Consider the following 11,324-nt stretch of genomic DNA (forward strand, 5'->3'; position numbering starts at 1 on the left):
GCGGGTACTTTGTGGGAAGAAAGGAAATGTCCAATCGTCTTCAGCAAGAACTCTTGCCATCCATTCCTGAGTGGCTACCCTAGGTAGGGCCCAGGGGCTGGGATAGAAGAGGCTGGAAGGAGCGGGAGGGAGGAGCAGCCAGAGGGGAGCCAGAGCAGCTGGGTCTGCGTTCCCCATTTGGACACTGACTCAGGCCCCAGGAATGCCAAGGCAGGGGGTGCGCAGCCGCCGGAGCCAGGCTGGGATCCCATCGGCACAGGGCATCCAGGGCGGTGCACCGCAGGCACGGGGGCTGGGGCTCCAGCACACCCAGACGGCCCCCCAAGCAAGGTAGGAGGAGGTGTCTCTCCCTCTGGGGAGGACAGCGCAGGCCCATCTCACATCGTTGGGATGATCCACACAGACCGCCCCCCTCCCCCTGCATCGGAACCTCCCACTTCTTCTCTCTCCTGGACTCCAATGAGGCCATGTGGACGTGTCCTCATCCTTGTCCCGGGAACCACGGCTCGCCACTGCCTCCGCCCCAGACTCCAGGTGGATGAACCTCATCCATTCCCGCTCCTGCTCCCCACTTTCTTCAACTCTACGGAATCAGAATCTTAGGTTCTCCCTGCGCCTCCACGATGCCCCCCAAGCCTCCTCCCCTACCCTGGGGTGACCTCGAAGACCCCAGAGGTTGTCTGAGTGGAACCAAGCACCAGGATTCCCAGGTGCGCCCCTTCCTCCTGAGTCGCTTGCCAAGCGGGGCAGCTGCGCAGGGACCCCCCCCCCGCCCCCGCCCCGCCCTGCGCTTGCTGTGACACCCAATGAAAGCAAACCCGATCCCGGAGGGCTGGGCGCCAGGGACCGGCCCAGAATAGTGCTGCCCGGCTGGCCAGCCGCCTGTCGCCGCGCACTTTGCTCCCTGCTTGGGGCTGGACGCATGGAGCCCGCGCTGCGCAGGGTATGGGGGCCCCCGGGGGCCAGGATCCAGCACTGTGTGTGTGTGTGTGTGTGTGTGTGTGTGCACATGTGTGTTTCCGTCAGTCTTCCTTCTGAGTATATGAGCTTGTGGGGTTGTGTGTGTGTGTGTGTGTGTGTGTGTGTGTGTGTGTGTGCGCATTGGAGTACTTGGATGTGTGTTTCTGTGCCTTATTGAGTGTTTATGTGTGCATGTGTATGCACAGGACACGTGCGTTTGTGTGTGTTTAAGGATGTGAAGGGGGTGTCTGTGTAGAACAGTAAGGAGACCCAACTCTCCACCACACCCTTCAGGCTTTCTTCTCCCCATAGATCCCGTCCTGGAGCATCCTCGGGCCTGAACACCCAGGTAGGTAGATTGCTCCTTTCTCTGGGCCTAGTCTCTCCTCCCACAGCTCTTTTCTCCCCACTTTTCTGGAACCTTTATCACCCCACCCCCAACCTGATTTTTGCCAGGAGAAGGTCCTTTCCCTTCTCTCTGTCCCCTTCCTTCTTCTTCCTTTCCCTAGCATGTCCTTCACTTCCTTGTTCCTCTTTGCTGAAGACCCCTGGACCTGAGTCCCAGCGTTACCACTTCCTAGCTGTGTGATTTGCAGCAAATGGTGTAACCTCTCTGAATTCCTGGTCCTTCACTGGAAATAGGAAGAAAAGAATGCCTCCCGTATAAGGCTGTTCTGAGTATGGAATGAGAAATATGTTGGGATAAAGGCCCTTTGGAAGTTCACAAATACTACTTTATAACGTTGAAGTTGATTGTGTGTGTGTGTGTGTGTGTGTGTGTGTGTGTGTGTGTGTGTGTTGGTACCGGGGCTTGAACACAATTCTATCCCTTGAGCCACTGCTCCACTTCTAGTTTTTTGGTGATTAATTGGATAGAAGAGTCTCCTGGACTTTGCTGCTCAGACTGGCTTCCAATCTCAGTCCTCAGATCTCAGCCTCCTGAGTAACTGGGATTCTAGGCATGAGCTACCAGCACTTAATTTGAAGCAGTTTTATTTTTGTACTAATCCCTACTAACCCAACAGGCCCGCTTCCCTATTTCAGAGATGAGCTTCCTAGAGCAAGAAGATCGCGCCTCCTGGCCTTCACCTGCCATGACCACCAGCTCAGAAAGAGTTTGTGGCAAGAGGGGAACCAAAGCATTGAGATGGACAAGGCAGGAAGCTGTGGAGGAAGGAGAGCCACCAGGTTTGGGGGAAGGTGAGGCCAAGGTCAGTTCAGGGGTGGTAGGAGAAGGCAGTGGGAAATCCCAGAGCTTCAGTTGGGGCTTGGCCTCGGATACTCTCATAATGTAGAATAGGATCCAATCCTTCCTTACCCTGTGGCCTCAGTCTCCCCACGAGAGAGGGAACCACGGGCTCACAGGAGCACCAGTATGGCCAACTTGGGAAGTTGGCATACAGCTATTATCTGCTGTGACCATGGACCCTAGGCCCCTCTTTTGGAAATGAGGCCACCGCCTCGAGGCTCCCAAGGCTGCAGTAAGACATTGAGCCAGCCCATGAGGAAGTGTTTTGGAAGATGGAGTTACTGTCCTCTCTCCCTCCTCCCTGCAACAGGTGCCCACTGTGGGCCAGCTGCTGAGTCCACCAGGCTGGAAGCCACATTCCCCAAGACCACACCCTTGGCCCATGCTACTCCCTTGGCTGGGCTGGGGACCCCACCCGCAGGATGGGACCTCCTCCTGCCTGACTGTGCAGTCTCAGCTACGGGTTCCAGTTCTGGGGATCTGGAGCTGGACATAGAGTTCCCAGCCACAGAAGCCTGGGACTATGAGCTGGAAGGCCTTGGGGAGGACAGGCCTGCCCCAGGCCCATACCCACAGGCTCCACTCCTCAGCCTGGGCTGGGATGATGAGGTGCAGAAGCCTGGGGCCCAGGTCTACATGCACTTCATGCAGGAGCACACCTGCTACGACGCCATGGCAACCAGCTCCAAGCTGGTCATCTTTGACACCACGTTGGAGGTGAGGCCCTGGTTCTGCCTCGCCTGAACTCAGTCCTCTTCCTCACAGTTCTCCAGTCAGCATCCATGCCCTCCAGGAGGCTCTGTCAAGCCACGCCCCTTACAGGTGGCCTTCAAGTTTTCCCCAGAACCTTACAGAGCAGTGGGGAGAGGGAGAGCTTCTGTCTTCTGTGAACATCCCTTAATTGTCATCAGCGCTCCTGCCACTTAGTGTCTACAGAACCGTAGATCATCACTTTAGTCCCATTATCTCTGGAAGAGGGACCAGAATACTTGCTTGCTTTTGCTTTCAGAGGAGTCTCAGGACAACCTCTGATACAACCTGTGCGTGCCTTGAGAACTCCAAATATGTGCAAGACATTGCACAGTCACCTAGGACAAAGAGGAGGGTGCTCCTGACAACAGGAGAAATAGCACATGCTCTGGAACTGCTCTTCCATTGGATGAGGTGACCAGACATCTCCAGTTCTAGTCTCTGTTTTGTTTTGTTTTGTTTTTCCAGTCCTGGGGACTGAACTCAGGGCCTGAGCACTGTCCCTGGCTTCTTTTTGTTTAAGGATAGCACTCTACCACTTGAGCCACAGCGCCACTTCTGGCTTTTTCTATATATGTAGTGCTGAGGAATTGAACCCAGGGCTTCATGTATAAAAGCAAGCACTTTACCACTAGGCCATATTCCCAGCCCCTCCAGTTCTAGTCTTTTGTCTTCATTTGTTTTGTTTTTGAGACAGGGTCACCCTACGTGGCCTAGGCTGGCATTGAACTCACTATCATCTTGCCTCTTCCTCTCAAATGCTGGGTCTATTCTTACCACAAGTACAGCAGAGCAGGTACCATATTTATGCTCTACAGTATGCAATTTGGTTCTGATGGTTCATGGACAATTATGTTTAATTCAATAGCTTTGTATTTAATGTGAGCTAGAAAAATATAACCAGTATGGATAGACACTATTGCTTAGGACAAAGCTTAAAGTATACAAAATTTATTTAAAGGGAAAATGTGTATTTAGCTAGGCAAACATGATGTAAATAGTTGCCTCTAGTACTTAGATTAGCAAAATTTCTATTGAGTCTATACACACAGACCTCCATGTAGGCTCACTGAATTAGAGTTCCTCGTGGCTCAGTGTGTCTGTGGAGCTCGCTCAGTGCCCCGGCCACAAGCATCTTGAGCTCTATAGCAAAAATATCCATCAGTGGTTATGTGCCATGAATGACCTGGGAAAGACAAGCAGGCTCCTGTGGGGGAGAACTGGGAGAAGGTTTCATGGCCGGACCTCGGCGGGGTCAGCAGGCAGACAGAGAAAGCCCACAGTAGGCGATGAGAGACGAAGAGGAGGGTCTCACGGACTCCCCCTCCACTCTTCTTTACTGTCCTTAGATCAAGAAGGCCTTCTTTGCTCTGGTGGCCAATGGTGTGCGGGCCGCTCCTCTGTGGGACAGCAAGAAGCAGAGCTTTGTGGGTGAGGAGAAGCTGGGAGATGGGAGCGGGTGGGGAATGGCAAGGGGGCTGACCTTATATAATGCAAGAATGTTAGAAGGGCAGGGCCATTGGCCTGCCTTGTTCCCAAAGGCTGCAGGCTGACCTTTTCCCACCGTCTCCTCCCATTCCACAGGGATGCTCACCATCACAGACTTCATCCTGGTGTTGCACCGCTACTACAGATCCCCACTGGTGAGTCCTGGGCGCCCAGATGAGGCTGGGGTACTTGGGAGTCTTCTGGGAGCTTGGTGCCTGCAGGACCCCCATCGGACTGCCAGTGTTTTACCCATGCCTCTAGGTCCAGATCTATGAGATTGAAGAGCATAAGATCGAGACTTGGAGGGGTGAGTGGGGAGAGGGGTTATGGGGTTGAGGGTGGGGGGTGCTAGGGCTTGAGGTCTAGCATGTGTGATGAGGATTTCCTGAGGGGCAGTAGGCAACAGGGAGCCTCAGGCACTCGTGGAATGGGGGCGGCTGGACTACTTGCAAGACAGTCAGCTCCCCTGGCCTGACAATGGCTTCTTCTGCAGAGATCTACCTCCAAGGCTGCTTCAAGCCTCTGGTGTCCATCTCTCCCAATGACAGGTAAGCACTGGAATCATCCACCGGACCTCCTTCGCCCCTCCCACTCAGCTCTGAACTCTCTCCTCGTCTGGGGAAGCGGAGGCCCTTCGTGCCTGTTCTTCGGAGCAGGAGGGCTGGGCTGGAGGGTGCCTCCCCTTACATTGCTCTGAGGCTCACTGCTTCCACCTCCCCAGTCTGTTTGAAGCTGTCTATGCCCTCATCAAGAATCGAATCCACCGCCTGCCGGTCCTGGATCCTGTCTCAGGCACGGTGCTCTACATCCTCACACACAAGCGGCTGCTCAAGTTCCTGCACATCTTTGTGAGCCCAGGGTCCGGTCCAGCGGGGAGGAATGGGAGCAGGGGGACACCTAGGGATGGGGGAGGGAGAAACGCTCTGAGGACTGCTTGACATACACCCCCCATCACCACCCTGACCCCATCCCAACCAGGGTGCCCTGCTGCCGAGGCCCTCCTTCCTCTGCCGCACCATCCAAGATTTGGGCATTGGCACATTCCGAAATTTGGCTGTGGTTCTGGAGACGGCACCTGTCCTGACTGCACTGGATATCTTTGTAGATCGGCGCGTGTCTGCCTTGCCAGTGGTCAATGAATCTGGTACCCACATCCAGGGCAAGAGGCTTTGGCCAGGATGGGGGGAGGAAGGGCCTGGGAGGAGGACTTGGGGAGGGTGGGTGGTGCAGAACTTATGTGGCGTTATCATGGAGGAAGTTAGAAGTCTCTGTCTTCTTTGAGCCTTGGACCAGTTACTTAGTCTCTCTGTGCCTCAGTAGCCTCATCTGTGAAACGTGTGTGTGTGTGTGTGTGTGTGTGTGTGTGTGTGTGTGTGTGTACCAGTATTAGGGCTTGAATTTAGGGCCTGGGTGCTGTCCCTTAGCTTTTTCACTCAAGACTGGTGCTCTACCACTTGAGCCACAGCTTTAATTGGAGAGAAGAGTCTCACAGACTTTCTGCCTAGGCTGGCTTGGAATAATGAACCTCATATCTCAGCCTCCTGAGTAACTAGGATTATAAGCACGAGTCACCATTCTAGAAGTGGTACTTTAACTGTAAGGATGAGAACAACTTAGACCTGAGGAGGGAGGAAAGGACAGGCTCTAGTGTCCTGGTAAAATAGAAATCTGAATGCCATCTCTCTGATTTCATAGGAGGAGTTATAAGATTATGTGCAAATAAAATGAGCATAGTAAGAGGAGGAATCAGCAGACCAAGTTTTATGTTTTAGTTCAACCTAAGTGGGCCATGTGATCCTAAGCTTTCAGCCAGTCCTCAATTTCCTGCTCTGGAAAGGATCAGCAAGGTGGAAAAGCATGTCTTTGGTTAGATTATAGAATACATTTCTAAGATAGGGGCTGGCAATTGTAGTTTAGTGGTAGAGTACTTACCTAGCATGTACAGAAGCCTGGATTCACCCTTAGAATGGGGGAGGAGGGAGATGGAAGTTACATTCACTATAATGAGGTAAGATAGCAAGAAATGCTTTTACGTTAGATTTACTTGTGACAATTTTTAAATGAGTAAAAATGGTTAAAAAAGAAAAATGAATCCCATTGCCTGGATTAACTACTGTTAAAAATATTGTCCCCATTTGGCAGGGGAGGGGGCATTTAAATTATAGACATATCATTTTTCCCCTAAGTGCTTCAACCTGTGTCCCTTAATATAAGTATTTTTTCATGCAGCAGTGGTACTCACTAACCACTGTGTTGAAAATGAACTATACAACTTGTGGGCTGAGATGGGAGGGAAAAACTGGGAGAGAGTGAAAGAAGGGTGACATTGTCCTAAAAGACATGTACTAATGCCAGGTACCTGTGGTTCATACCTGTAATCCTAGCTATTCAAGGGGCTGAGATCTGTGGTTCAAAGCCAGCCCCGGCAGAAAAGTCCATGAGACTCTTATCTACAATTAGCCACCCAAAAACCAGAAGTGGCACTGTGGTGTAAAGTGGTAGAGCACTAGCCTTGAGCTAAAGAACCCAGGGACAGCGCCCAGGCCCAGAGTTCAAGCCCCAAGACTGACTAATAAATAAAAATAAATAAGTAAATAAATAAAATGATTCATTAGAAAACAATTAATTTTGTAAAGCCAGGATCCAATTGAAGTCCATATTTTGCATTTCTATCTTTTGTCCCTGGGTCTGCTTAATCTACAACAGTTCCCTCTTTCCTTAATTATCATGAAACAGCTCTATTGCAAATCCTGGATCAGTTTCTCTACACAACATCTCACCTTCAAATTCATCTGTTTTCTTTCTAGAGGTGGCCTCACCTTGTGCCTTTCTTCCTGTTTGCTGTGAACTAGAAATGAGCACTAGACTTGATAAGTTGAGACTCTACATTTGAGGCTAGCCTAGTTCCTTGTTAATGCCCTCACAATGCATCTCATCAAGATTCCTGAGATCAGACATCTCACTCTCCAAGCTGGCCAGACTTAGCATGAGCAATCACCCTGATACCCCATTACAAAGATGGTAGTCTGGGATTGGAGATTTCAACAAGCTCATTCCAGAAGCCTTCCCTAATCCCCTGCACAGCCTGTTTCTTACTGGACCTTGGCCCTGTCTTTCTCCTCCCTCCCCCTGCAGGTCAGGTGGTGGGCCTCTACTCCCGCTTCGATGTGATTGTAAGTGTCTGGGGACTGGAGGTGTCTGGGAGGCTGGGCGATGAGGACAGTTGAGGAGCTTCTGTAAACACATTTGCAAGTGCACAGAGGGTGTTATCGACGGGCCTTTGGCTTCAGTGACAGAGACTCATGTCTCCTTCTCTCCCTACTCTAGCACTTGGCTGCCCAGCAAACCTACAACCACCTAGACATGAGTGTGGGAGAAGCCCTACGGCAGAGGACACTGTGTCTGGAGGGGGTCCTCTCCTGCCAGCCCCAAGAGAGCCTGGGGGACGTCATCGACCGGATTGCACGAGAGCAGGTGCATAGATGCAGGCATGCCCCTAACACCACCTGGCTCAGTTCTTACATGCATAGCTCTGGCCAACTCTGTAATGGAGGTGCCTGTCCTGTTCTCCCACATCATAGCTGACTTGTAGCATCTTCTTGGTGTGCCACTGATCCTGTCCATGAGGGCCGTAGTCGGATGTCTTCATGTTCCTCCAGCTATGCCAAACTTTCCCCTGCTGCTTGGAGCTGTAGCTTTACTTGCTGTAGCCACAAGGCTTTGCCCATCACTGACCACTGTGGGTTCACAGGTGCATCGGCTGGTGCTAGTGGATGAGACCCAGCATCTCCTAGGCGTGATCTCCCTCTCTGACATCCTTCAGGCACTGGTGCTCAGCCCCGCAGGCATCGACGCCCTCAGTGCCTGAAAACACCAAGCCCTAACTCCCAGGCTACCTTCCACACCCAGAACCCAATGAAGGGAGCCAAGGGACTCAGCCTTCATCTTCTACCCTCATTGGCTGATTCAGCTCTGGTTCAGGTAGGTTCCACCTTGGTCTGGGCTCCTAAATCTCAGATTGAGCTACCTTGAGGATGGAAGTGGCCTCGTTCAAAGCTGAGCTCCAATGGAAACTGGAAGTTTATGACTTCCACGTTGTCTCCTTTCCAGCTGTTCACAGAAGCCATCTTAGGAGAGATGGACCCAGCCTGAGCTAATGGCACTCTGAGGGATTTAATTGCTATCTCCTTATTCAATTTCCGCCTGTGGGGAATTGCATTGGTAGGAAGCAAGCTAATAACCATTGGTTGAATGGCAATTTCATCCTCAGAACTTCCACCTTCCTCTCATCTCTGTGAATCTGATGCAATCACAGACTGGTAGCATATTTCATGGGAGTTTACCAAAGGAGGAGGCACAAGTTCCAGCTAATTGGCAGTGGATGGCAAGACTTATCTATGGAGCAGGCAACTCCCTCCTCCTGGTTAGTCACTGTCTGTTCTCTTTTTCTCACAGGCTTCTCCAGCCTCCCCTCTTAATTATCCTTGCTCTGCCTATACTCCCAGAAGCCCTTGTGTCCCAGAATGACGACTTGAAGAACAGCGGAGTCAAGCCTGGAGGTCTCTGAACACACTGGGATTAATCCAGGGCTACCAACACTCCTCACCCACTCGTATTCCTTTCCCCCTAACGTGGGTTGGAACTGACTGCCATGGGGGCAGTAAGCACACAGCTGTGGGTTTGACATGATAAAAAGAAAACAAAGCAAAAAGCTGTGGCTTCCTTGGCTTCTGAACAAAGTACAGCCCTTGCTTCAAACTCTTGGGAACCCTAGCTGTTCTTTCCATCTAAGAACCATTTTTGTGGTGCCCCTACAACTTGACCACTTCCCTTGTGATCTCAGGGCTGTGGGGTGCGAGGTCACTGGGGAGCAGCTCTTCTAGAGCTGCCTGTGGAAGTGGGGTTCTCACTCCATCGTTATCCAGAAAACAGCTCTTAGCAGTGTTCTCAGTTCCCAGGGAAGAATGGCCTTGTGGATCCCTGAGGCCAAGCAATCAAAGGAACACGCCATGAACTTGGATTTTTATAGGCTCCACTCAAAATGCTATAGCTGTGGAACGTGAACAGCGGGCAAAACCCTGTGCTTTCTGAATTCAAAGACTTGAAGGAAATGCTGCAATCGACAAAAGCTGCAAGTGACATGTCTTTTGCCCATGGACTGTTCTTCCACTGAATTTTTAAACCATCTTTTATTTATAACAAAACCAAAAAGAAGATATTTGTTATCACTTATACAATAGGTAGAACACAGTCTACACTCTTCTCTGCAAGAAACATGACTTTTAAGTTTTGTAATGCTGAATGTAATTTCTCTTAGGAACCTCATTTCACCAGGTGGGAGAATTTGATTTCAATCAACTTGGTGGGACGGGGAGGGGGTTCTTTTTTACCTTTTTTTTGGCCAGTCCTGGGGCTTGGACTCAGGGCCTGAGCACTGTCCTTGGCTTCTTTTTGCTCAAGGCTAGCACTCTGCCACTTGAGCCACAGCGCCACTTCTGGCCATTTTCTGTATATGTGATGCTGGGGAACCGAACCCAGGGCCTCATGTATATGAAGAAGGCACTCTTGCCACTAGGCCATATCCCCAGCCCCGTTCTTCTTTACCTTTTTCTAGAGCTTAATGAGCAGAGGAGGCTTTAAGTAGAAGCACCTACCCATTGCCAGCACCTGCCAAAACATCCCTGTTCCCATATGGGGGTTGTTTGGTCTTTGGTCTGCACAGTCACTCACAAAGCCTTTCTCAGTTCGCCTGTACTGGGCATTCAAGACATCCAAGCTACTGAACTTGCATCCCTCTGGGCCGTAGGAAGCTCTGCAAGCCTATTTGAGAACCATCTTCTGAGATAGACAGCATATTCTACTCTGACTCATTGCCTTTCTCGGGCTCTATCCAGAAACAGCCCAGGGCTCTTCTTAGGGGACCCAAGAAATATCCCTAGTCTCTTTGTTCTCCCAACCTACCCCAGCCTATGGAATATTTACCAGTCTTTACAGAACCCATTGTTTGTTCTCCCAAATCCACTGTTTCCTAAGTTTCTGCCACCCACATTGAGAATCAGGCTTCTGAAAATTTAAAGCCAAGCCTCAGCTTCTTCTGTCCTCTTTCCTGTGCAGATGGGCACTCCAGGTCCAACCAGTCAGTTCAGGAAGACCAGGTAGATATTTCTAAGCTGTGATCCCTCCCCTGACACCTCACCCCCAAGAGCTACAGGGTGGGGGCTTCTGCGCATGATCCATCAGGCAGTTAATGAAGGTGATTCCTTACTGGACACTTGGCCAAAATCCAAGAGTAGTGCAGCTCTTGTCAACCTTACTCAGAAAGGTTTAGAGTCTTGGGCTCAAGTGCAAAGAAGAGATGGGTCTGGGCTAAAAACAAAGGATCAATCTCTCAAGTGACAATGTTCTTGTAAAGGTTAGGGCAGGTGGCTTCCAGCTATGGCTGGCTCTGAGAATGTGTAGGTCAGTTCTTTGAGGCTGTGTCTTTAAAGAGAGACCTTTAGCTCTAGCTGTAAGGTGGAGGAAGGTACTTGGTTTCTCTGACTCTCCTTCAACTTTCCTGGGCCTACCTGAGGACCTAGCAGCTCTCTACCTTGAGTCCTTCTATGAGGGTCCATCGTACTTCACTGCCTCAGTTCCCAGCCCAGCCCTTGAAACTCGAATGGCTACCCCTGAAAAAAAAATAGGGAGACATCATGTCCCATAGCGGATACAGGTGCCTCTACTCTGACTTAGAATAGAAGAATAGTGTTGTGTGCACACAGCCCTCTGTCTCTTCACTCTGCCTGTGAACCAGGGCTGGGCTGGCTTAACATTGTCTCCACACCCTCAGCTAAGGCCCCCTTTGCTTTTCAGTCTTTTTTCTCACAACTCTGGGTGT

General features: G+C 50.9%; 1 protein-coding gene across 1 annotated transcript; it reads left to right on the top strand.

Annotated features, from left to right (window-relative positions):
• Positions 1–920: 920 nt before the first annotated feature.
• On the top strand, positions 921–9,820 carry Prkag3 (protein kinase AMP-activated non-catalytic subunit gamma 3). The gene is made up of 14 exons (XM_048344169.1): positions 921–943; positions 1,273–1,309; positions 2,005–2,160; positions 2,520–2,926; positions 4,309–4,390; positions 4,544–4,602; positions 4,709–4,754; positions 4,941–4,995; positions 5,169–5,295; positions 5,426–5,591; positions 7,583–7,620; positions 7,775–7,921; positions 8,199–8,428; positions 8,903–9,820. Exons 1-13 carry the CDS (start codon positions 923–925, stop codon positions 8,313–8,315), a joined length of 1,458 nt encoding a protein of 485 aa, XP_048200126.1. The 5' UTR covers positions 921–922; the 3' UTR covers positions 8,316–8,428; positions 8,903–9,820.
• Positions 9,821–11,324: the final 1,504 nt, after the last annotated feature.

This window comes from Perognathus longimembris, chromosome 4 (assembly GCF_023159225.1).
Source record: "Perognathus longimembris pacificus isolate PPM17 chromosome 4, ASM2315922v1, whole genome shotgun sequence".
NCBI classification, from domain to species: Eukaryota; Metazoa; Chordata; class Mammalia; order Rodentia; family Heteromyidae; genus Perognathus; species Perognathus longimembris.

What these genes read in the sequence shown, in the direction of transcription:
- Prkag3 (XM_048344169.1), top strand. Translation starts at nt 923, where the DNA reads ATGGAGCCCGCGCTGCGCAGG. An exon ending in GCTACTACAGATCCCCACTG is followed by an intron (nt 4,603 to 4,708) that starts GTGAGTCCTGGG and finishes CCATGCCTCTAG; the next exon opens with GTCCAGATCTATGAGATTGA. An exon ending in ACCGGATTGCACGAGAGCAG is followed by an intron (nt 7,922 to 8,198) that starts GTGCATAGATGC and finishes GTGGGTTCACAG; the next exon opens with GTGCATCGGCTGGTGCTAGT.